The sequence below is a fragment of the Budorcas taxicolor genome, chromosome 13 (assembly GCF_023091745.1).
Source record: "Budorcas taxicolor isolate Tak-1 chromosome 13, Takin1.1, whole genome shotgun sequence".
In the NCBI taxonomy this organism is placed as follows: Eukaryota; Metazoa; Chordata; class Mammalia; order Artiodactyla; family Bovidae; genus Budorcas; species Budorcas taxicolor.
The window spans coordinates 73,698,178-73,725,278 of record NC_068922.1 but is presented as its reverse complement, the minus strand read 5'-3'; the positions used below and the strand labels follow the sequence as shown (position 1 = coordinate 73,725,278).

Below are 27,101 nucleotides of genomic sequence, written 5' to 3'. Positions count from 1 at the left end.
GAGAAACCACAGTGCTCTCAGGATCACAATGACCAACAAGAAGGAAGTGACACAAGAGCACTGCAGACCTGCTCTGGGCTGGCTTACTTACTCTTCCCATCTAAGAAAGGGGAGCATGAGAGTAAGCTCATATTATCAGGATGGTGCTTCTAGGGCTGACCTTTTCCCAAGCTGGCCCCTGGAGGACATGCTCAGCCCATGATTTCTAAGGATACTGCAGCCAATTCTCCCAGGAGACAGCAAGGAAAATAGTCACCGTGGGTGGTTAAGAGAAGTGTGTACCGTCCTGAGCTTCACCTCTTTCCCCAGCCCTTCCCCTCTCCTTATGCCCTGCCTGCTGTCTTAACCACGATAGGATAGTACCAGCAGGGGTCTTAACACAGCGAGGCTGCCACTGTGGTCTTTGTTCTTATCATTTTAGCTACCATATACAAAATCTGCCAGAAACTGGATGTGGCACTGTAGCTGTGTCTGCTTATTGTGGCCTTGCAGAGACCCATGAATGGAGGCTCCAGGCAGACTCAGGCCACAGGGCTGTAGTGATGGAAGGATCTCAGTGAAATACCAAGATGGTCATCACAGCTGGGTCTAAAAGGGAAAATATCACTTTGTGAATATGAAAAGGCCATTTCACATACTACTTTGCAGGACATTATTATTCATGTTGTTAATTTCAGACTGATGGGATAATATTGTAAATAATTGCATAAAAATTAAAATCCCTCATGATTATACAGTGGAAGTGAGAAATAGATTTAAGGGACTTGATCTGATAGACACAGTGCCTGATGAACTAAAGACAGAGGTTCGTGACATTGTACAGGAGACAGGGATCAAGACAATCTCCATGTAAAAGAAAAGCAAAAAAGCAAAATGGCTGTCTGAGGAGGCCTTACAAACAGCTGTGAAAAGAAGAGAAGTAGAAAGCAAAGGAGAATAGGAAAGATATTCCTATTTGAATGCTGAGTTCCAAAGAATAGCAAGAGATAAGAAAGATAAGAAAGAGAGATAAGAAAGCCTTCCTCAGCAATCAGTGCAAAGAAATAGAGGAAAACAACAGAATGGGAAAGACGAGAGATTTCTTCAAGAAAACTAGGGATATCAAGGGAATATTTCATGCTCAATAAAGGACAGAAATGTATGGACATAACAGAAGCAGAAGATATTAAGAAGAGGTGGCAAGAATACACAGAAGAACTGTACAAAAAAGATCTTCACGACCCAGATAATCACGAAAGTGTGGTCACTCACCTAGAGCCAGACATCCTGGAATGTGAAGTCAAGTGGGCCTTAGAAAGCATCACTACGAACAAAGCTAGTGGAGGTGATGGAATTTCAGTTGAGCTATTTCAAATCCTGAAAGATGATGCTGTGAAAGTGCTGCGCTCAATATGCCAGCAAATTGGGAAAACTCAGCAGTGGCCAAAGGACAGGAAAAGGTCAGTTTTCATTCCATCCCAAAGAAAGGCAATGCCAAAGAATGCTCAAACTACAGCACAATTGCACTCACTCACACACTAGTAAAGTAATGTTTAAAATTCTCCAAGCTAGACTTCACCAATACATGAATCATGAACTTCCCGATGTTCTAGCTGGTTTTAGAAAAGGCAGAGGAACCAGAGATTAAATTGCCAACATCTGCTGGATCATCGAAAAAGCAAGAGAGTTCCAGAAAAACATCTATTTCTGATTTATTGACTGTGCCAAAGCCTTTGACTGTGTGGATCACAACAAACTGTGGAAAATTCTGAAAGAGATGGGAATACCAGACCACCTGACCTGCCTCTTGAGAAACCTATATGCAGGTCAGGAAGCAACAGTTAGAACTGGGCATGGATCAACAGATTGGTTCCAAATAGGAAAAGGAGTACGTCAAGGCTGTATCTTGTCACCCTGCTTATTTAACTTCTATGCAGAGTACATCATGAGAAACACTGGGCTGGAAGAAGCACAAGCTGGAATCAAGATTGCCAGGAGAAATATCAATAACCTCAGATATGCAGATGACACCACCCTTATGGCAGAAAGTGAAGAGGAACTAAAAAGCCTCTTGATGACAGTGAAAGAGAAGAGTGAAAAAGTTGGCTTAAAGCTCAACATTCAGAAAACTAAGATCATGTCATCCGGTCCCATCACTTCATGGCAGATAGATGGGGAAACAGTGGAAACAGTGTCAGACTTTATTTTGGGGAGCTCCAAAATCACTGCAGATGGTAATTGCAGCCATGAAATTAAAACACACATACTCCTTGGAAGGAAAGTTATGAGCAACCTAGATAGCATATTCAAAGGAGAGACATTACTTTGCCAACAAAGGTCCGACTAGTCACGGCTATGGTTTTTCCAGTAATCATGTATGGATGTGAGAGTTGGACTGTGAAGAAAGCTGAGTGCTGAAGAACTCATGCTTTTGAACTATGGTGTTGGAGAAGACTCTTGAGAGTCCCTTGGACTGCAAGGAGATCCAACCAGTCCATTCCAAAGGAGATCAGTCCTGGGTGTTCATTGGAAGGACTGATGCTGAAGCTGAAACTCCAATATTCTGGCCACCCCATGCAAAGAGTTGACTCATTGGAAAAGACCTGATGCTGGGAGGGATTGGGGGCAGGAGGAGAAGGGGATGACAGAGGATGAGATGGCTGGAAGGCATCACTGACTCTATGGACATTAGTTTGGGTAAACTTCGGGAGTTTCTGATGAACAGGGAGGCCTAGCATGCTGTGATTCATGGAGTCATAAAGAGTCGGACACAACTGAGCAACTGAACTGAACTGATATTCATACATGAATTGGCATGTTTCCAGTGATTAGCTGCAAATGGAACAAGAATAAAAGATACACATTACGGTTATTCTCCATATTTTGATCATGACTGGAACTGGACAATGGTCCACCAGTGTATAATATATGATCTGTACACGTGTATAGTGGAAAGTTTCCACTATGAAAAACACAGTGTGAAGCTGTCATGGTTTAATGGAAACTCCCTGATTGGGAGGTTGAGTTTTTTCTATTATTCTTTTTTTTAATTTAAATTTTAATTGGTTATTCTTAATTTATATTTTTTTGTTGTAAGTAGGATAATTACTTTACAGAATTTTGTTGTTTTCCGTCAATCACCAACATGAATCAGCCATAGGTATATTTTAATTCTCACCCTCTGCTTTTCCCTGTTTCCAAACCTCAAGGGAAGGTAAGGGTTAGAAGTGTGAATACATCACAAATGCCTAAAGATTTGTGATGATGCTCCCACAGAAATCTCAACAGAGCAAGTTGTTCACGTTATACTACTGAACTGAGATCAATCCAGGCAACAATGTGCATACACACTTGAACATGGCTCACCTGGACAATACAGCAGGCTGCCAGAGTCCTCTGTCTCTGCCCTTCAGCCCCTAGAGACCACTCTCCACACTATAGGCACAAGCACCCTCTTTCAAAGGGAAACTTTACTCTGGACCTGGATGATGGTTTCATCCCCTGGAATGCCGGCCAGAACGGTGTCCAGCAAAATCAGCGAGGCTGCCAAAAGGCTGAGTCTGCTCAAGTTTGTGGTCTTGCAGAAGGGCGTCTGTGGAAAGAAGGATGCTGACAGATCTGTTTACATACAAGCAGATGGGTAAGAACAGGCCAGTGGAAAGGAGTGGATTTGGGGTCAGTCATGTACAATGTGTAATCTCCCCATCTTCCATTGCCTGTGCATCCGTGTCTGCTGAGTCACTTCATCTTGTCTGACTCTTTGACACCCCGTGGAATGCAGCTCGCCAGGATCCTCTGTCCTGCTTGTGTCTGCTCAAGGCAAATGAACAGTGACTTCAGTCCACAAACTTGACTCTGTCTGTGGTCTCTTGAAAACACAGATCGTGATTCTACAGGTGGAATTTTGTCCAATATGGCCCTCAAGAAGCATCCCAGCACCTTCAGCACTGCATGGCACGTGAAGGATAGTCTGTGGGTGGATGAGAGCAGATCAGAGGACCGCTAGGTGATCAGCAGTGTGTTAGGCCAGGTGCTCCTTTACAGCCTCAGGCAGCTGTCTTCATATCTACATGTCAGTGCTCTCACATTAACCCTACTCACTTCAGAAGGCAGGAATGACAAAGGTGAGTTTCCTGCAACTGTTGTGGCAGCATCTCTGCTGGAACACACAAGCTGTTCACTTGGAACTGGTCCAAAGAGATGTGGAGCCAGGGAAGAGAATCCCCACTGGGGCACAAACCCTGATATTCTGGGTAGAAATAAAGTAACGGGAGAGGGCAGAATGGAAGTAGAGACATAAACACATCTCCAGAGCATGACCACCCACTGCCCCTCATCTGGTTTCACCAACAGGAGAGCTACATGCCAAAATAGGCCTCAGGGGCTAGAGTGGATCTCAGGGACCTTGGAAGGTTACTTACCACCCAACTACCCCAACCACAAGTCGGGACTCTACACTAGTGGTCTTTGGAACCGAGGAACTCTGGCCCTGGTATTGGTCCAGGCAGGAACTTAGTTGGTGAAGGTGATGTCATCCTGGACTATAACTCTGTTTATGCATCAAAAAACAAGTAAGGGGAAGGGACAGAAGGGAAGCAGGGAGCTGAACCTGTATACACAGCATGACCAAGAGTCATCTGTCATCTGGTTTCAACAACAGGAGAGCTGTCTGCCTGAGTTGACCTCAGGGGACCTTGAATGAACATCTGTGGCCACCCCATTCCTCCCGCTCTCTCCCTCATTGGTGATGGGGCCACAGGACCTCGGTTTGGGTACTAGTTCTGCATTTTCCTAACTTTGTGCCTTAGGATTTAAAACTCTCAGAACCCTGTGTCTTCAGGTATCACATGAGACCGATGATGTCCACATGATGTGGTTGCTGTGGACGAATGGATGCAACAGGCATATATTCCTTCTTCCTAGAGGGCAAAGTCTTTTGTAGTAGTAATAATAATAATGAATAATTACTCCAGGTAAAACTTAAATTCTTCATTGTAGCAGGCATTATCCTAGACACATGAAACATATAATTTATCTAACCCTAAAAATCTTTAAAGAAAGCGAGCAAACTAGTAACATATCCTCGTGGGGCTCTCTTCTCAAGAGGGGAGCATTCTCTCAAACTTCCACACCACCACCATTTCATATGATCCGCCTGCCTCCACCTCACACAAAATACTTCCATTCACATTACTCACTTGTCCTGGAGGGCATTTAAAATTGTGACCTGTCATGTGGACTCACAAGAGGTGTTGAGAAAAAGATAGCTTGCTCTTCTTTAATGATCTTATCAATCAACTATCATTATTCCTTTATTACAGATGAAGATACTGAACTACAGCTACAGAAAAGTGACTTGCTGCAAGACAAACAGCTGAAAATCAGGAGGAAGACACTTGCCTGTATTTCAAGTATTCCCAGATATTTCTATTTCACTAACACATGCACAAACAAACACCAACCAGGAAAATTTTCTTGGTACTAACAAAGATGATGCATCAAAAATTTTCGATGTGATTTCATGACTGGCAATCACATTTACAAAGAAACGAAGTGGTCCCAGCCTCTCTGGCAGCATCCAGGCAGCCACGTTCCCAAGACTCTCGAAGTGCTGGTGGGGTGGAGGAGGAAGGTGAGATTGTAGTGACAAAGAAAATAACAGCAAGAGTCAGGAATTCACATCCCAGGCTCTACTTTCACTGCAGTCATGAGGAGCTTTTCTCCCACATTGTTTCCATCTTTACTTCAATATTTATGGACTGTATCTTATGAGCATGGAGCTGGGCAAATTCTAGGGACAAAGGGAAGACTTGCTCTCATGGTGCTTAGAGCCAACTGGATGAGGCAAGAGTAAAGCAAGTAGTCCTATGGGAGAGGAAAGAGGCAGATTTCTGCTGAGGAAAGTAGGGTTAAGAAGCAAGAGGGAAAGGCTGATTATTCTCACAAGCAGCCAGAGAGCAGCCTTGACTGGGTGCTCCTTGGACTTTAGCATCTCAGGGGAGCCCAGTTCCCATGGCCTAAACAAAGGAAGAGGAACTTGCTGATTGAACCCCTGAAGTCCCACACCTGGACACTGTGTACCCAGACAGGACCTAGGGTACATTTCTAGGACCTCATCCTAGAGATGAGAAACCACAGTGCTCTCAGGATCACAATGACCAACAAGAAGGAAGCGACACAAGAGCACTGCAGACCTGCTCTGGGCTGGCTTACTCTTCCCATCTAAGAAAGGGGAGCATGAGAGTAAGCTCATATTATCAGGATGGTGCTTCTAGGGCTGACCTTTTCCCAAGCTGGCCCCTGGAGGACATGCTCAGCCCATGATTTCTAAGGATACTGCAGCCAATTCTCCCAGGAGACAGCGAGGAAAATAGTCACCGTGGGTGGTTAAGAGAAGTGTGTACCCTCCTGAGCTTCACCTCTTTCCCCAGCCCTTCCCCTCTCCTTATGCCCTGCCTGCTGTCTTACCCACGATAGGATAGTACCAGCAGGGGTCTTTTTTTTTTTTTTAACTTTACAATATTGTATTGGTTTTGCCATACATGAATGAATCTGCCACGGGTGTACGGTGTACACGTGTTCCCCATCTTGAACCCCCTCCCACCTCCCTCCCTGCACCATCCCTCTGGGTCTTGCCAGCGCACCAGACCCAAGCATCATGTATCCTGCATTGAACCTAGACTGGCGATTCATTTCACATATGATATTATACATGTTTCAATGCCATTCTCCCAAATCATTCCACCCTCACCCTCTCCCACAGAGTCCAAAAGACTGTTCTGTACATCTGTGTCTCTTTTGCTGTCTCGTATACAGGGTTATTGTTACCATCTTTCTAAATTCCATATATATGCGTTAGTATACTGTATTGGTGTTTTTCTTTCTGGCTTACTTCACTCTGTATAATCGGCTCCAATTTCATCCACCTCATTAGAACTGATTCAAGTGTATTATTTTTAATGGCTGAGTAATACTCCATCGTGTATATGTACCACAGCTTTCTTATCCATTCGTCTGCTGATGGACATCTAGGTTGCTTCCATGTCCTGGCTATTATAAACAGTGCTGTGATGAACATTGGGGTACACATGTTTCTTTCAATTCTGCTTTCCTTGGTGTGTATGCCCAGCAGTTGGATTGCTGGGTCATAATGCAGTTCTATTTCCAGTTTTTTAAGGAATCTCCACACTGTTCTCCATAGTGGTTGTACTTGTTTGCATTCCCACCAACAGTGTAAGAGGGTTCCCTTTGCTCCACACCCTCTCCAGCATTTATTGCTTGTAGACTTTTGGATCGCGGCCATTCTGACTGGTGTGAAATGGTACCTCATTGTGGTTTTGATTTGCATTTCTCTGATAATGAGTGATGTTGAGCATCTTTTCATGTGTTTCTTAGCCATCTATATGTCTTCTTTGAAGAAATGTCTATTTAGTTCTTTGGCCCATTTTTTGATTGGGTCATTTATTTTTCTGGACTTGAGCTGCAGGAGCTTGCTTGTATATTTTTGAGATTACTTGTTTGTCAGTTACTTCATTTGCTATTATTTTCTCCCATTCAGAAGGCTGTCTTTCCACCTTGCTTATAGTTTGCTTTGTTGTGCAGAAGCTTTCAATTTTAATTAGGCCCCATTAGTTTATTTTTGCTTTTATTTCCAGTATTCTTGGAGGTGGGTCCTAGAGGATCCTGCTGTGATGTATGTCGGAGAGTGTTTTGCCTATGTTCTCCTCTAGGAGTTTTATAGTTTCTGGTCTTATGTTTAGATCTTTAATCCATTTTGAGTTTATTTTTGTGTATGGTATTAGAAAGTGATCTAGTTTCATTCTTTTACAAGTGGTTGACCAGTTTTCCCAGCACGACTTGCTAAAGAGATTTTCTCTAATCCATTGTATATTCTTGCCTCCAGCGAGTCTGCCACTGTAGTCTTTGTTCTTATCATTTTAGCTACCAGGTACAAAATCTGCCAGTAACTGGATGTGGCATTGTAACTGTGTCTGCTTTTGGGGCCTTGCAGGGACCCATGAATGGAGGCTTCAGGCAGACTCAGGCCACAGGGCTGTAGTGATGGAAGGATCTCAGTGAAATATGAAGATGGTCATCACAGCTGGGTCTAAAATGTAAAATACAGAAAATACCAGTTTGTTTGCGATAGAGAGTGGTATGGGTGTGAATATGAAAGGGCCATTTCATATACTGCTTTGCAGGACATTATTATTCATATTGTTAATTTCAGATTGACAGGGTAATATTTTAAATAATTGCATATCATTACTGATATTTATACATGAATTGGCATGTTTCCACTGAGTAGCTGCAAATGGAACAAGCATAAAAGATACACATTATGGTTATTCTCCATATTTTGATCATGACTGGAGCTGGACAATGGTCCACCAGTTTATAATATATGATCTATACATGTGTATAGTTGAAAGTTTCCACTATGAAAAACACAGTGTGAAGCTGTCATGGTTTAATGGAGAAGGGCATGGAAGAAAACCTCCCACTTTGTCCACTTTGTTCACACCATGGGCACTGGAATAAAGGAATATTGAAGGAATACTGATACTCTTACTTATACAACAAGTATTAATTTGGTCTTCTAACAAGTCCTGAAGCCAATCTCCTAAAATGATTGGATTTCCTAAGAGATGGCAGCATCAAGGGAGTCTTTTACAATGTGCAGACACTGACCAGAAAAACTCAAATCTAATCTTAGAAAGGAGGTTGTTTGCCTGGGTAACAAACACCTGATTGGGAGGTTGAGGTTTTTTCTTTTTCTTAATTTATATATTTTTCATGTAGGATAATTACTTTACAGAATTTTGTTGTTTCCTGTCAGTCATCATCATGAACCAGCCATAGGTATGTTTTAATTCTCACCTTCTGCTTTTCCCTGTTTCCAAACCTCGAGGAGAGGCAAGGGTTAGAAGCATGAATACGTCACAAACGCCTAAAGATTTAATGAATCCTGATCTGTGATGATACCTCCACAGAAGTCTTAACAGAGCAAGTGGTTGTTCTACTGAACTGAGATCAATCCAGGCAACAGTATGGATACACACTTCAACATGGCTCACCTGGACAATACAGCAGTCTGCCAGAGTCCTCTGTTTTTGCCCTTTGGCCCCTAGAGGCCACTCTCCACTCTACAGCCACAAGCATCCTCTTTCAAAGGGAAACTTTACTCTGGACCTGGATGCTGGTTTCATCCCCTGGAATGCCGGCCAGAACGGTGTCCAGCAAAATCAGTGAGGCTGCCAAAAGGCTGAGTCTGCTCATGTTTGTGGCCTTGCAGAAGGGCGTCTGTGGAAAGAAGGATGCTGACAGATCTGTTTACATACAAGCAGATGGGTAAGAACAGGCCAGTGGAAAGGAGTGGATTTGGGGTCAGTCATGTACAATGTGTAATCTCCCCATCTTCCATTGCCTGTGCATCCGTGTCTGCTGAGTCACTTCATCTTGTCTGACTCTTTGACACCCCGTGGAATGCAGCTCGCCAGGATCCTCTGTCCTGCTTGTGTCTGCTCAAGGCAAATGAACAGTGACTTCAGTCCACAAACTTGACTCTGTCTGTGGTCTCTTGAAAACACAGATCGTGATTCTACAGGTGGAATTTTGTCCAATATGGCCCTCAAGAAGCATCCCAGCACCTTCAGCACTGCATGGCACGTGAAGGATAGTCTGTGGGTGGATGAGAGCAGATCAGAGGACCGCTAGGTGATCAGCAGTGTGTTAGGCCAGGTGCTCCTTTACAGCCTCAGGCAGCTGTCTTCATATCTACATGTCAGTGCTCTCACATTAACCCTACTCACTTCAGAAGGCAGGAATGACACAGGTGAGTTTCCTGCATCTCTGCTGGAACACACAAGCTGTTCACTTGAAACTGGTCCAAAGAGATGTGGAGCCAGGGAAGAGAATCCCCACTAGGGCACAAACCCTGATATTCTGGGTAGAAATAAAGTAACGGGAGAGGGCAGAATGGAAGTAGAGACATAAACACATCTCCAGAGCATGACCACCCACTGCCCCTCATCTGGTTTCACCAACAGGAGAGCTACATGCCAAAATAGACCTCAGGGGCTAGAGTGGATCTCAGGGACCTTGGAAGGTTACTTACCACCCAACTACCCCAACCACAAGTCGGGACTCTACACTAGTGGTCTTTGGAACCGAGGAACTCTGGCCCTGGTATTGGTCCAGGCAGGAACTTAGTTGGTGAAGGTGATGTCATCCTGGACTATAACTCTGTTTATGCATCAAAAAACAAGTAAGGGGAAGGGACAGAAGGGAAGCAGGGAGCTGAACCTGTATACACAGCATGACCCACAGTCATCTGTCATCTGGCTTCACAACAGGAGAGCTGTCTGCCTGAGTGGACATCAAGGGACCTTGAAGGAACAACAGTAGCCATCCCGTTCCTCCTGCTCTCTCCCTCATTGGTGATGGGGCCACCGGACCTCGGTGTGGGTACCAGCTCTGCATTTTCCTAATTTTTATCCTGAGGATTTAAAACTCTCATAATCCTGCGTCTTCAGGTATCACATGAGACCCGTGCTGCCCACATCATGTGGCAGCAATGGATGCAACAGGCATATATCCCTTCTCCCAAGAAGGCAAAATCCTTTGTAGCAGTAATAATAATAGTAGTGAGTATACTCCAGGTAAAAGTTAAATTCTTCTTGGAAGCAAGCATTGTCCCAGACACATGAAAAATAATTCATCTAATCCTAAAAATCCTTAAGAAAGGGAAAACTGGTGACATATCCTCATGCAGCTCTCTTCTCAGGAGAGGAGCATTCTCTCCAATTTCCGTAAGCCCCACCATTTTGCATGGTCTGCCTGCCTCCACCTCACACAAAATACTTCCATTCACATTACTCACTTGTCCTGGAGGGCATTTAAAATGGTGACCTGTCCTGTGGACTCACAGGAAGTGTTAATAAAAAGATAGCTTGCTCTTCTTTAACGATCTTATCAGTCAACTATTATTATTCCTGTATTGGAGATGAAGATACTGAACTACAGCTACAGAAAAGTGACTTGCTGCAAGACACACAGCTGAAAGTCAGGAGGAAAACACTTGCCTGTTTTTCAAGTATTCCCACATATTTCTATTTTACTAACACTCACACAAACAAACACCAACCAGGAAAATCTTCTTGATACTAACACAGATGATGCATCAAAAATTTTCGATGTGATTTCATGACTGGCAATCACATTTATAAGGAAATGAAGTGGTCCCAGCCTCTCTGGTAGCATCCAGGCAGCCACGTTCCCAAGGCTTTCAAAGTGCTGGTGGGGTGGAGGAGAAAGGTGAGATTGTAGTGACAAAGAAAATTACAGCAAGAGTCAGGAATTCACATCCCAGGCTCTACTTTCACTGCAGTCATGAGGAGCTTTTCTCCCGCATTGCTTCCATCCTTACTTCTATTACAGACTCTATCCTATGGGCATGGAGCTGGGCAAATTCTAGGGACAAAGGGAAGACTTGCTCTCATGGTGCTTAGAGCCAACTGGATGAGGCAGGAGTAAAGCAAGTAGTCCTATGGGAGAGGAAAGAGGCAGATTTCTGCTGAGGAAGGTAGGGCTGAGAAGCAAGAGGGAAAGGCTGAAAATTCTCACATCAGAGAGCAGCCCTGACTGGGTGCTCCTTGGACTTCAGCATCTCAGGGAGCCCAGTTTCCATGGCCTCTGCAAAGTAGAGGAACTTTCTGATTGAATCTCTGAAGCCACAGATCTGGACATTGTGTACCTGGACAGGACCTAGGCCATTCTAGAAATGAGCAACCACAGTCCTCTCGGGATCACAGTAATCAGCAGAAGGAAGTGAATTTTTGAAGCCGAGGTGGGGGACTCAGGAGCACTACAGACCTGCTCTGTGGGGTGCTGATTTACTCTTCCCATCTAAGAAAGGGGAACATGAGTGTAAGCTCAGATTGTCAGGATGGTGCTTCTAGGGCTGACCTTTTCCCAAGCTGGCCCCTGGAGGACATGCTCAGCCCATGATTTCTAAGGATACTGTAGCCACTTCTCCCAGGAGACAGCGAGGAAAATAGTCACCGAGGGTGGTTTAGAGAAGTGTGTACCCTCCTGAGCTTCGCCTCTTTCCCCCGCCCTTCCAGTATCCCATGCCCTGCCTGCTGTCTTACCCTAGATAGATAGCACCAGCAAGGGTCTTAACACAGCCTGGCTCCCATTGCAGTCTTTGTTCTTAACATTTTAGCTGCCATATAGAAAAATCTGCCAGAAACTGGATGTGGCATTGTAGCTGTGTCTGCCTAGTTTGGCCTTGCAGGGACCCTTGAATGGAGGCTCCAGGCAGACATCAGGCCACAGGGCTATAGGGATGGGAGGATCTCAGTGAAATACCAAGATGGTCATCACAGCTGGGTCTAAAAGGTAAAATACAGATGATACCAGTTTATTTGCAATAGAGACTGGTATGGGTGTGAATGTGAAAAGGCCACTTCGTATCATGCTCTGTAGGACATTATTATTCATGTTGTTAGGCTTCAGATCGACAGGGTAATGTTGTAAATAATTGCATATCGTTACTGAATTGGCATGTTTCCACTGATTAGCTGTAACTAGAACAAGAATAAATGATACACATTAAGAATATTCTCCATATGTTGATCATGACTGGAGCTGGACAATGGTCCACCAGTTTATAATACTCTGATCTGTAGATGTATATAGTTGAAAGCTTTTGGTATAAAAAGGAAAGTGTGAAGGCATCATGATTTAATGGAGGCAGGCATGGAAGAAAACCCCCCAAAATGTTTACTTTGTTTACATCATGTGCACTGGAATTAAGGAACTGTTAATCCTGGAAGTATGCTCCTAAAACGATTGGATTTCCTTAGAGATGATAGCACTAAGGGTCTTTTATGATGTGAGAAAGGTGACCAGCACAGCGTCAATCTAACCTTAGAATGGAGGTTGGTGGCCTAGGTAACACCTGATTTGGTGGTTGAGTTTATTTTTTTTAATACATATATTTTACTTGAAAGATAATTGCTTTACGAATTTTTGTTGTTTTCTGTCAAACATCAACCTATCAGCCATAGGTATAGGTTTTATTCTCACCTTCTGCTTTTCCCTGCCCCTAAAACTCAAGAGGCTAGGCTTTGAAGGGTGACTACATCACAAATGGCTAAATTCAATGAATCCTGATTTGTGATGAAGCCGCCACAGAAATCTCAACAGAGCAAGTGATTCATGTTGTTCTAATGTACCGAGTTCAATCCAGGCAACAACATGGATACACACTTCATCATGGCTCACCTGGACAATTCAGCAGCCTGCCCAGGGGCCTCTGTGTCTGCCCTTCGCCCCCTAGAGGCCACTCTCCACACTACAGCCACAAGGATCCTGTTTCAAAGTGAATCCTATCCCATGGTTCCCATGACCCGTCCCTCAGTGACCCCCTAGTTTTCTGGGAGTCAAATTCTGATCCTTACAGTTCTACAAGCCACCTCATGACTTGTCCCCAGGCCCTCTCCGTCTCATCTCCTCCCTGTCCCTCAACCCTCTCAGCCTCAGCCACTCTGGTCGTGGCTGCTGCTCAAACATTCAGACACTTTTTTGGAAGCGTCTGTCCAAAACCTCATCACAGAGCATTTCCCTGACCTTTGCCAGCCTCCCTTATCCCCATCTGTCTCTCTCTTCACAACACTCATCATAACCTGGCATAGGATTTTCCCCAACTTTATTGTGTCTTCCCCTTCTTTATTATGTGTATATTATTTTACTATATTTTGTTTATAGCTATTTCCTACTTAAAGACTATGCTCTAAGAATCAAAAAGATACATTTGGATAAACATATCTCAAGTAAGTGACTCTCCTGTTTTGTACTCACGCCAAGTGCACCATCATTGAAGAGAGTGGATAGAGTAAGATTATTCTATGATGATGAGGCCTGTATATACAATTATCCATGTAACTGTCATCTATATCATTATAGGAAAATAAAATGTAGTCTGATAGGGGCGCAAGGAAAAGAGCATTGACTCTTGCCTAAGATCATACCAGCCTGGAAAAAGCAATCCTGGCCCCAAGAGCAAACTCAACAAAGTACTGCATTTCTTGCTCTTCCTACCATTGCCTCTGAAGAGAAGACCCTCAGCTGTTACTCAACTCTGATTAATTTCATCACAGAGAAATGATCACTATTTTTCACATTTTGGGGGATATGTCATGGAAAAATGTAAGTAAGTCAACAAGTCTTTCAGATGAAAACATTTTGGTGGAAAATGGACACTGCTGACCACAAAGGTGTGAAATCTTTGTACTCACTAGTAATCCTTTCAAAAATTTCCAGAAACTTAGTGCCACTGATTTCATGTAAAAGTTGCAGATGGGACTATCCCAGGATACACAGCATGTAGGTGGTAGGATGAGGACAAGACACATTCTGTCACAACCCATTTAATCAAGTCCCTGATTCTGTCAGGAATTCTGAAAATGCAGAGAACTACTGAGGAGTTCTAAATGCTCTGTTCAACATATTATAGTCCCCTTACCCTGGATCTCAACCCAGATAAAAAATGGAAGAAAACAGTGAGTCTGGGTTTTGTCCCTGACAACAAACATGTGGGGTCTCTGCCAACAGAACCCAGTTCCCCCACACCCACTGGGCATTCACTTTTTACACTAAATCCACAGAGATGACCCAGACCCCACAGGGTGACGGCTTCATCCTTGAGGTCAGGTCACACTTCAAGTGTTAATCATGAGCCCTGGGGTCACTTAGACCCGTGATCAACTGACTGTTAATTCAGATATTCTTTGACCCAACTCCCATGTTCAAGAAGTTATCACAACCACTCACAGAATTGGGGAACCTTTACATATGGTCCCCTCTTATAATAAAAAATAAATCTCTGAGACAGCGAAAGGGAGGAGAAGCATAAGGCAAAGAGGGAGTAGGAAATTCTGAGCGTCCATGCCATCTCAGGACACTTCTCCCTTACAAACCATTTATGTTATCATCCCCTCTGAAGCTCTCTGAATGCAGTGTTCATGGATTTTAATTAAGAGTTTGAGGTAGGCAATTTTATTGAATCTTTGGCCATTGTTGATGGAACTCAGTATCCATTCTCTCTTCCCCAGAGGGTTTAGGGACTGATAATTTTAACCCTTTAATCATATGATGGCATATCCTGGAGTCCAGCTGCACACAGATACTATCTAAGGTCTCATCCTTCAGAGATTTCAGTACTTAGAGAAAGACAGTAAATTCCAAGAGTTTCTGGAGTCCTGGGGCATGAACCAGGCCAAGGATCAAATATGGATCTTTTTATTATTCTAAACTGGCATTTAGGGACAAGGTAGAAACTAGAAATTGGCAGTCTCAGAGATGAAGGTCATGATTTTGTAAAATGAGGTGGGATTTTTTTTTTTAATACCTGTAATATTTTTTGAAGTGGGCAATTTTAATCTTTTTTTTAATCACTTCACTGCTTTATTTTTTTTTCTTTACTTTGCAATATAGTATTGATTCTGCCACACATCAACATGAATCCGCCACGGGTGTACACGTGTTCCCCATCCTGAACCCCCCCTCCCACCTCCTTCCCCATACCATCCCTCTGGGTCATCCCAGTGCACCAGCCACAAGCATCCTGTAAAGCAGACCACATGCTGTTTGGCAATCAAGAAGTGTCGCTGGAGTTCAACTGCTCACTTCCCAGAAGAAATCCAGAGAGGGCTGGCAGCATCCACCACACCCCTCTTCCCACCCCTTCCATGCACTCACTCACCTCCTTTCCCTCCAGTCTGCAGAGTAGAGGTGATCTGGGACTTACTCTGGACCTGGTTGCTGGCTTCACTCCCTGAGATTCCAGCCACTAGGGTGCCCTGGGGTATGAGCAGGACTGCAGAAAGCTCGATTCTGCTCATGCTTTTTGCCTTGAAGAGGGCATCTATGGAAAGACGGATGCTGACAGATCTGTTTACACCCCAACAGATGAGTAAGAACAGGTGAGAAGGAGGGGGGAGTGTGGAGACGGAGGATTTGGGGTCAATCATGTACAATGTGTAATCTCCCCACCTTCCATTGGCCTGCTTCTGCCTGTGTGTGTCTGTCTGCTCAGTCACTCAGTCTGTTCTGACTCTTTGAGGTTCCATGGACTGTAGCCCACCAGGCTCCTCTGTCCTGCTTGTGTCTGCTCAGGGCCAATAACCAGTGACTTCAGTCCTCAAACTTGACCCTGTGGTCATGAAAACACAGTGGTCATGAAACACTAGTGATTCTACAAGTGGAATTTTGTCCAATATGGTCCTCAAGAAGCATCCCAGCACCTAGAGCACTGAATGGCACCTGAGGGATGGTCCATGAGTGGATGAGAGCAGATCAAAGACTGCTAGGTGACCAGCAGTGTGTTAGTCCAGGTCCTCCTTCACAGCCTCATGCAGGGTCTTCATATCTACATGTCAATGCTCCCCTTCTCACATTAACCCCACCTACTTCAGAAGACAGGTATGACACAGATAATTTCCTGCAACCGTTGTGGCAGCATCTTTACTGGAACACATAAGCTCTTGACCTGGCAGTGGTCCAAAGAAATGTTGAACTGGAGAAGAACATCTCCATCTGGGGCACAAACCCTGATAATTCTGGATAGAGATAAAGTAAAGGGAGTGAGCAGAAGGGAAGCAGAGACATAAACACATCTCTAGAGCATGACCACCCACTGCCCCTCGCCTGGTTTCACCAACAGGAGATCTACCTACCTGCCAGAGTGGACCTCGGGGGCTAGAGGGGATCTCAGGGACCTTGGAAGATTACCTACCACCCATTTACCCCCACCACAACTCTGGACTCTTCACTAGTGGTGTTTGGAACAGAGGAACTCAGTTTGAGTCTCAGTTCTGCCATTTCCTAGCTATGTGATCTGAGGTGGGAAATTACGCTCTTCTTCACTTGTAGCATGAGATCATGTTGCTCACATCATGAGGCTGTTCTGAATCATCATGGACATATATTCTTCTCCCTGCAAAGTCAAAGTCCTTTCAAACAATAATAATAATGAATAATTATTGTAATTAACACTTAATGGCATTGACCAAAGAGTCACACAAAGACAATGGAGGGTTGCGAAAAGAGCTGGACAAGGGTGAGGTCAATCACTGAAGCAAGAGGGCTTCAGTTATCTCTGAGGAAGAAGGAGACCTAATTGGAATTGGGGCTATGACTCCACTCTGGCACTGCGCCAGTTACTTGAGCGGGAACTTCTAGAAGATGACATTACTGCAGTCAGTATTATTTGTCCCTTTCTTTCTACAGTCGACAGCACATCTAAAGAGCAGTCAGGAGTGGCGGAATCTAATACTTGACTTGCTTCTAGACAATTTGTTTTGGTGTTCAATGCCATTAGCAGTGTAATCAACATGGTTTTTAAAAGTATACAAATCTGGGGATTTCTTAATGCAGATATCACCATCTTCTTTCATTAAAAGCATAAGTAAAATCTGTGTCTCAGGGAGATGAAATGACTTGACAAAGACCAGAAAATATAGTCAGTTGTTGAAGCTAAGCTTTTTCATTAATACCAAGTAATTTTCTTTACACTGTTATCAACTAAAAATTATTAAAAATTAGATAACATATATTTATACTACTAATATCACTATTATCATATCTGACCTTCATTAAATGGTTACTCAGGCAGTCTTGGACAAAGAATTTAACAAATAAATCTCTTTCATTCTCATCAATACTCTATGAGATTGATAAAGAGAAAAGCAACCTCTGAATTCTAAGACCTGGCCTGATACCACAATGACCCTTATGTTCTTCTGCTCAAGATAAACACTTTACAAAGCTTCAACATCAGATGAGGTCACTCTAGGTTGGTGAAAAATTTAGACAAAAATAGGACATTGGGTAATCATGTTTTAGCCCTGAGCAAAGGAGCTACATTACACAAACTACCGATATGACCAAATACCTTCTTATCTTGAGTGACAGCTTTTCTTGAACAAGTACTGCTCTAAACTCTATTTAGTCTCCCCTTCTCAGAGTGAAAATTAAGGTACCATTCAGATAACCCTATGTATGAGACACCAAAAGAGACACAGATGTATAGAACAGTCTTTTGGACTCTGTGGGAGAGGGCAAGGGGGGGATGATTTGGAAGAATGGCATTGAAACATGTATATTACCATATGCAAAACAGATCGCCAGTCCAGGTTCAATGCATGGGACAGGGTGCTCAGGGCTGGTGCACTGGGATGACCCTGAGGGATGGGATGGGGAGGGAAGTGGGAGGGGGGTTCAGGATGGGGAACACATGTACACACATGGCTGATTCATGTCAATGTATGGCAAAAACTACTACAATATTGTAAAGTAATTAGCCTCCAATTAAAATGAATTTTTTTTAAAAAAATAAATAAAATAAAATATAAAATATAAATAAGTAAATAAATAAATGCTTTACATATTTTGCTCCAAAAAAGGAAAAGAAAAGATATCAATCAGAGAACTACCCCACTTCCTAAACACCATCCTTCCAGAGCAAAGCCATCTTCCTGATACCTTCCCCAAATTCAAATCACAGAAGCTCACATCTTATAAGTTCCTTCAAACATTGTCTTAATATGACAGCATATTGTTTTCCAAGATGATTCCTGTTTCTTGCTGCTGTGAGTAGTAAATAAATCCAATGAGCTCAACTAGAAACAGGAGTATTTCAAGTGGTCTCTGGCTAGAAACTTGAACAAGTACCAGCCTTATCCTTGAAGTGAAGTGAAGTGAATTCGCTCAGTTGTGTCCAACTCTTTGCGACCCCATGGGCTGTAGCCTACCAGGCTCCTCTGTCCATGGGATTTTCCAGGCAATAGTCCTGGAGTGGATTGCCATTTCCTTCTCCAGGGGATCTTCCCAAGCCAGGGATCGAACCCGGGTCTCCCGCATTGTAAACAGACACTTTACCGTCTGAGCCACCAGGGAAGCCTTATCCTTATTTTATAACTAAAGAACGCCAAGTTCAGAGATGTTGAGAATTTGCCTAAGACTGGAAAGCTATCAAAAACAGCACCAACACCCTATGTGTTCTCATCTATTTCAGTAATATACTTGCTTCGGTCCCCAAGGTAAACTTTACTCATCTGTAGTGACATAGATACTGTTTCTGAAGTTGCCTCCATTCTAAATCTTCCCAGAAACAGAACAGGAAAGCATCATCAAAGTCCTTCTGTTTGGGAAAGTGGGGACCCACCATGTTAGGAAATGAATACAGCAGCTAAGTGCCATCTCTATGATTCCATTTCCTCCCTTGAAGGATTCTTAGCATGATTAATAGAATAATGCAAGCAAAGTGCTTAATAGAATAATGCAAGCAAAGTGCTTGCACAGAGCCTGGGACACGAAATGAGAGTTGCCCTTCTTTACCAGAACTAAAAAAAACCCTCCCCAAATGTGACATCAGAGAACAGGATTCCTTAGGAATTGGACAACTGAGCCCCAAGCCTTTTCTCCTTCTGAGAGTCCAGGAGAACAACGTGGCCTCAAATTTGAACTGAACTTAGAAGTAAGAAATGAAGTTTTCATGTACAGGTGTGTGCCTCCCAGGTTTCTGTGTAGCTTGCGTGACTACTAAGATGATGAAGCTATAACAGGTTTGCTTCCTATACCTGGTAGGGCACAGTCTCTGGACAGGAAAAAAGGAGGTGCCCAATCCTCTGCAGAACAGTGAGAAGGATCACCATTTCCATGGACTCTGCTGGTTAAGTTTTGTAGTTCCAAACAACAGACTCCAGTCAGTTTAATTTTTAATATGTATTTATTTAAATATAAACCACAGTGTCTGAAGCTACAGAAAGGAAAACCACAGCATCATTGTGGGGTCAAGAGGCTTCTTTATCCCAAACCCTTCTCTTACTACTGACAATGAGAACTGAATGCTGGAAATTCCTCTTGGCCACCCAGAAGGAGAGCAGTAATTGTGGGGACAGGTTGAAAGTGAGGATACCGTGAGGATGGAGGTAAAAACAAAAATCCTGTGTTACACCACAGCCTTGTACTTAATCTGGTCATGAGGAATGTGCTCCTACATTCCTTCCTTCTTTCCTCAAATAATTATAAACTGTCTCACTGGTGTCAGGAACTGTGTGAAGTGCTAGGGGTACAGGGGAGACATGCTCTCATGGTGCTGAGAGCCAGCTGGATGAGACAGAATTAGACATGTTGACCAATGGAGGAAAGGAAATAGGCAGGTTCTGCTGAGGAGGGTAGGGGAGAGAAGGACTGCGAGGAGACGGAACTGTTTCAGAAGCAGCCACAGCCCAGCCCTGCAGGGGTCTTCCTTGGATTTCGAGTTTCAGGGACCACTCTTCACATGTCCTCTGCAAAAAGAAAGGAACTTGTTGAGTGCCATCACTGTGGCCCCAGACCTGGACACTGGTCATCTTGACAGAGCCTAAACTTTCCAAACAATATGGAACTGTAGTGCCCATGACCCAAATGACCTACAAGAAGGAAGTGAGTTTTTCAAGCCTACATGGGGCACTCAGGAGCACTGCAGACCTGCCCTGGAGGGTGGCTGAGTCAGTGTTCCCAGCTGAGAAAGAGGAGCATGTGATCAGGCTGAGATGATCACAAAGAGGCCTCTGGGGTTGACCTGCCATTCTCTCCCTGGAGAACTCGCTCAGTGTGTGGTTTCACAGGACACTGCAGCCTCTCCTCCTGGCAGCAGCGAGGAGGAAGACACTGTGCAGGGTGAATGGTGTGTGGTCCCCTGAGCTCCGCCCCTTTCCCCAGCCCTTCCCCTCCCCCCTGTGCCCTCCCCCTGTCTTACCCCTGGGACTCTTTCAGTGTGCAGCAGGTCTTCGTGCAGTCGGGACAGCAGGACTTTAAGCAGTCCTCTATCGTGTTGAAGTTGTTTTTGTTCCCTTCGCAGCCACCGTAAACAAACGGTTCACAGCATCCGGTCTTGGCATTGTAGAAGTACCTGGCTGTCTTGTTCTTGCAGGAACCAGCTAACTTAGGCTCCAGGCAGAAGGCAGGTTGAGAATCTGCTGGAATGAGAGGGGTAATGGCTCAGTTATGAGGATGGTCATCACAGCTCCGTAGAAGGCCAACAACTAGAACCTCCAGTTTGTTTGGGGTAGAGAATGTTAGGGTTGTGGGGATGGTCAAATTGAAATGCCCATTTGAAAACCTCCTTTCCTTTCTGGGACAGAATGATGAAGGTTGCTAAGCGTGACATGTTATAGTAATCATGTACAAAGTATTTTAAGAAAGATTGGTGTAATGCCTTTGAATAGCCTTAAAACTTCAGAAGGACTTCCGAGGTGGTTCAGTGGTTAAGAATTTGCCTTCCAACAAAGGAGTCCTATCTTCAATCCCTTGTCAAGGAATTAAAGTCCCAAATGCTGTAGGCATGGAGTCGACAGGCCATAACTACTGAGTCTGGGACCCACAAATAAGAACCAGCCCACACAAACAAATACATAAATGCTTTAAAAAGAAAAAAAAAAAAACTACAACAAAAAGAGGACAAAGGTAAAAATCATTCCTTATATGTCAATAATTAATGGGTTTGATAACAGAGTTTTATAATACTGTTATATATATATTAATATTAATATAATATTAATATTCTCTTTGCTTAAGTGTGTGGTAAAAAACTTTTCACCATTAATAACAATGGTGAAGGAATCATGCTATAATGGGAAAAGGCATGAAGAAAACGTAACACTGTGTTTACTTCGGTTACCTCACAAGGATTCTGTAAAATAAATATTGATACTAATGATATTGTGATTCTAAGAAGAAATATACATATTTCTTATTTCATCATTTTCCTGACACTGTTCCTAAAACTCTTGGTATTTCTTATATGATGATAACAATAAAGGTGTCTTTTAGTATGTGAAGTTGGTGAGTTTGGAAAGACCCTCATAAGCCCAGCTTGGGCTCTGATATTGCACCAGAAAGGACTGCCTACAGGAGGGTGAAAACTTTCACTCCCACCCTCCCCCATGGTCTTTCTTCCACAATCTCCTTGCCTTCCCTCAACCTCAGTGAGGTTAATGGAGCTCTCTGTTGAACAGTCCCCAATGGCTAATGATTTAATGTATCACGACGAGGTAATGAAGCCTCCATAGAAATCTCAACAGAGCAAGACATTTATGTTATTGGAGAGACCTGGGATCCACCCAGGGAACATGGATATGGACACACACACGAATACACACTCCATATGGACCACTGCAGCAGCCTGCTCAGTGGGGCACTGTGTCTGCTCCTTGCCCCCTAGAGGACACTCTGTGCACTGCAGCCTCAGGGATTCTGTTATTATTCAGTCCTATCCCACTCCAGTGTTCCTGTCTGGAAAATCCCACGGATGGAGGAGCCTGGTGGGCTACAGTCCATGGGGTGGCACAGAGTCGGACACAAATGAAGCGACTTAGCAGCAGCAGTAGCGTCCCACGGCTCCCTGGAGACCAGTTCCTCAGTGAGTCCCCTCTTTCATGATAGTGAAATTCTGATTCTTAAAAACTCCTGCAGGGCTCCTCGCGACCTGCTGCCATGACCTCTATGCCTCATCCGTTTCCACTGCTTTCCCCTCACCTAAACCAACTCAGCTCCAGCCACGCTGGCCCTGGCTCCTGCTCAAACACAGTCGTAATGAGTAACCTGGCACGTTGTTTCTGCAGTTCTGCTCAGCACTTCCTTATCACAGAGGGTTTCCCTGACCCTTTAGAGAAAAAGCACAGCATCCTTTCTCTGCTTTACTCTCTACCTTCAAGAAACTGATAACCTACCATAAGATTTCACTCTTTGGTGTTTTCAAGTGTCCCTCCTAGAAGGCAATTTATTTTGCCTTATTTTTTTGACAGCTGTGTCCCGATCCCCAAGAACACTGTTTTGTAGGGACTTCCTAACTCCTATTTTCACTCTCTCCACAAGTGCAAGGTTATCAAATAGAACGGGTATAATTGAATTCCTTTTAGTACAAAATCACCTTGATGATGGAGCACATCGACACAATGGTCAGTCTCCCTCTAACATCCCATTGCTGAGAGGATAATAAAATAATGTGTCCTGGTGATCTTTAATGCCAAAACCTCTGAACCCAAATACTTCTGGATATTTATGGAAGTTTTCAATAAATAACCATGACTGAATTAGCCATTATTGCTGATTAATCACAAGTTCAAAACCTGCCCCTGAAGGTTCCTGCGTTGCTTTCCCTGAGTGCTCTCATGACCTAGCAAAGAAAGTAAATGCCAAGAGTTTCAGGAGGCCTGGGCAATGAACCAGGACAAGGATCAAATATGGATCAAATATGAATATTAAACTCAGTCAAAAGAGAATAAGGAAAGGGTCTGGAGGCTTTACTCATATTGTCTCAGCCTTGATCCCATGAGCCAAACCACACGAGCACTGTTTCTTGTGCTCCTGCAGTTGCTGCTCAGTGGTCCCAGGTCTTTCTGATTGTTCTAATAATAAAGGAATAATCATTATTGGACACCTCAATATGTTTTGTTGCCCAAAGGAGATCAAAGGATAAAGTTCTTCAGATTAACACATTCGTGGATAATGGACAAAATTGGTCATGAAATGTGAATAAATTCTTTATATTCATGACTGGTAATCTGTTCAGAGAAGCCATGTAACATGTTTCTTCTGTTCAGATGAGGAAACTGCAGATGACTTACCCCAGGACACAGAGCATGTGGGTGGTAGGGTCAGGACAAGTAACTATGATGTCACAACCCATCTGATACAATACCTGATTCTACCAGGAGTACTAAAACTATAGTTTACTTGTAAGAGTTTCCAGCTTCCCACGTGGCTCAGATGGTAGAGACTCTGACTGCAATGCAGGAGACCTGGGTTTGATCCTGGGTTGGAAAGATCCCCTGGAGAAAGGCATGGCAACCCACTGCAGTATTCAGGCAGAGGAGCCTGTGGCCTTCAGTCCATGGGGTGGCAAAGAGTCAGACATGACTGTGCAACTAACACTCCACTTTCACTGTAAGATTTTCTGGATGCAGTGTTCTATTTTCATTACTTCCCTGTCCCCAGGTCTCATCTAAGCACCTAAATCACAGGAGAGAGTGAGCTCGTGTTTACCCTATCACCAAATATGTGGTGTCTCAACCACCAACCAGTTCCCCAAACATCCACTGGGCGTCCCCCAGTCAATCGATGTCTGATATGAAATCCGTGCAGTTAGTGCAGATCCCACCTATTGAAGGATCATGACTGTCCTCACTTTAGTCCCAGCCACAAGGTCCTGACCAGCTTGGGCTTGTGACCAAATGTCTAAAATGTAGAGGTCCATCTCCCCAGAGGTCCAAAAAGCACAAACCTTTATTCTCCTCTTTGAATATATATGTTGGGAACTCCTGTAGTGTATGGTTCTCAAGTTGCCTTAAGGAAATCAACTCCTCACCTATGAAAAAGAAAATTTCAAGAGTTTCAGGAGGCCTGGCCCATGAAACAGGAAAATGATCAACCATGGATAAGAAAATAAGTGTCAAAAAAGGACAAGGGAAAAGGCCTGAGACTTTAGCAATGTTGTATCAGCCTTGGTCCCACAGCCTACCACACAAGGGCTGTTTCTTGCTTTTCCAGCAGTTGCTCTCCTCCATAGTTCAACCTCTTTCAATTAGTTTTAATAATAGAGGAATAATCATTATTTGCTAAAGAAATATTTTTACTTGGCCAAATCAAGAAGGTAGAGAAATTTGTTTTTCAGATTAACACATCATGGTGGAAAATGGACAAATCTGGCTATGGCATATGAATAAACACTTTCTATTCAAGACTCGTCATCTGTTCAAATAACTCATGGAACATGTTTCCCCTATTTAGATGAGGAAACTGCAGATGATTTGCCCCAGCACACAAGCCTGTGGGTGGCCTGGTCAGGACAAGATACTGTCATGTCACAACCCATTTGATACATTACTGATTCTGCTAGGAACTCAAAAATACAGATGACTGGTAAGAGTTTCTGGGTGCAGTGTCCCACTTTCACTACTCACTTCTCCCCAAGCCTCACCTGAGCCCTCAAATACAGAGGACAGTGGGTCTGGGTTTTTTCCTGACACCAAATATGTTATTTCTCCACCAACACCATCCAGTTCCCAACACCAACTGGGCAGCCTTCTGTCCATTAACTTCTGATACCATGTCTGTGGAGTTAGTGCCAATGCCACAGGTTGAGGGATTCAGACTGTCCTGACTTCAGATGCCAGACATGTAGTCTCAAGTCACTTATGATTCTGACCATCTGACTAAAAGTGAGAGTTTCTATGACCCCACCTCCGTGCACAATACCTCAATTAAACCAGCAACCAAACTCAGGAGAATTTTTACACACTGTTCTCAGATTAATGTATAGGATTAAATCTGAGAAAAAGTGAAATGGAGGAGATGTTTAGGGCAAAGTGAGAGTGGAGGTGAGTGGAGCCTCCATGCCCTGGTGAGCACAGCACCCTTACCTCACCACAATTTGTTCCCACCTCATAAGCCAATATTTATGGATTTTTATTGAAGTTTCACTAAACAGGGATACTTACTGAATCCTCGACCAGTAGTAACTGATTTCAGTTTCAGTGCTATCCCCTCTTCCCACAGGTGCAGAAAGTTCAAACCTTCAAGGCATTTTTTGAATGTTTCGGCCACTTTTCTTATCATCTTGCACGCCTTGCATATAATTTTGGTACCTATGAAAGAAAAAAATTCCAAAATTTGCAGGAGTCTTGGACCATAAACCAGGATGAGGTTCAAATATGGAAAATAAATTGATGCCAAAAGTGGACAAGGGAAGAGGCCTGGAGACTTTGCTAGTATTGTATCAGCCTTGGTTCCATGAGCCAGCCACACAAGGGCTGTGTTTCATGCATTCCTAGCAGTTGCTCTACTAAGTGGTTCTAGGCCTTTCTAAATAATTTTTATTGTACAAGGATAATCATTGTGATGCATAAAGGTTCTTTCTCGTCCCAAGCAAGTAGGTAGAGAAATCTTTTCAAATGAACATATCCTGTTGGAAATTAACTAAAATTGGCCATGAAATGTGAATAAACTCTTTATATCTGTGGCTGGCAGTATGTTCAAAGAAATCAAGTGGCATGTATCTGCTGTTCAGAAAAGGAAGCTGTAGATGACTTGCCACAGGACACAAGGCATGTGGGTGGCAGGGTCAGGACAAGATACTTCCCTGTTACAACCCATCTGTTACACTATCCTGTTCTGCCAGGAACTCTGAAAATGCCAATAACTGCTGAGAGCTTCTGGGTGCAGTGTCCTACCTTCATTACTCCCCTATCCCCAGGACTCACCTGAGCTCCCAAGCACACAGAGTGTGAGTTTGGGTTTCCCTGACACCAAATACGTAGTGTCTCTAGAAACAACATCCGATTCCCCAAACACCCACTAAGTGTCCAACCAGTCAATTTACTTCTGATATGAAATTGAGGGAGTTGGTACAGACTCTGCATGTTGAGGACTAACTCTGTCCTCAGTTCAGATGCCAGCCATGTTGTCCCGAGTCATTCATGATTTGACAAAATGGCTAAAACTGGGAAGTTCCGGTTATTGAAACTTCATGTTCAATAACTCAATAGATCTGATGACCAACTCAGGACAACCACTTACATACTGATCTCACATTGTTATTGTTAAGGATAAATCTACGGACAGTGGAGCAAGTGAGATGTGCAGGGCAAAGTGGAAATGGATGTATGGGGAGCCTTCAAACCATAAAGAGCACAGGACCCTCACATCACCATCATGTGTTACCACCCCCAAATCTCTCAGAATGCCTGTATCTATGGATTTTTATTGCAGTTTCACTAAACAGACATATTGATTGAATCATTGTCCAGTGGTGGCTGTTCTCAGTCTCAGTGCCCTCTTTTCTCCCAAGAGATTCAGAAAGTTCAAACCTATAATCACATCATCGACGATTTCTTTAATCACAGATGATACTACAAGCTTCTCAGGTCCCCTTGTAAGGCTTGTCTCCAGACCTGTGAAAGACAGTAAATTCCAAGAGTTTCTGGAGATGTGGGATGTGAACTAAGACAAGGATCAAATATGGATCATAAAATAGGAGTCGGCAGTGGACAAGGGAGGAGACACATATGAAT

General features: G+C 43.6%; 1 protein-coding gene across 1 annotated transcript in view; it reads right to left on the bottom strand.

Moving 5' to 3' along the window:
* Nucleotides 1-27,101, bottom strand: part of LOC128058094 (uncharacterized) — a 127,368-nt gene that overhangs the window by 59,288 nt on the left and 40,979 nt on the right. Inside the window, 4 exon segments of the mRNA XM_052650456.1 lie at nucleotides 3,461-3,597; nucleotides 9,165-9,308; nucleotides 15,749-15,936; nucleotides 20,789-21,008. Of these exon segments, the coding sequence (XP_052506416.1) occupies nucleotides 3,461-3,597; nucleotides 9,165-9,308; nucleotides 15,749-15,936; nucleotides 20,789-21,008 (689 nt within the window).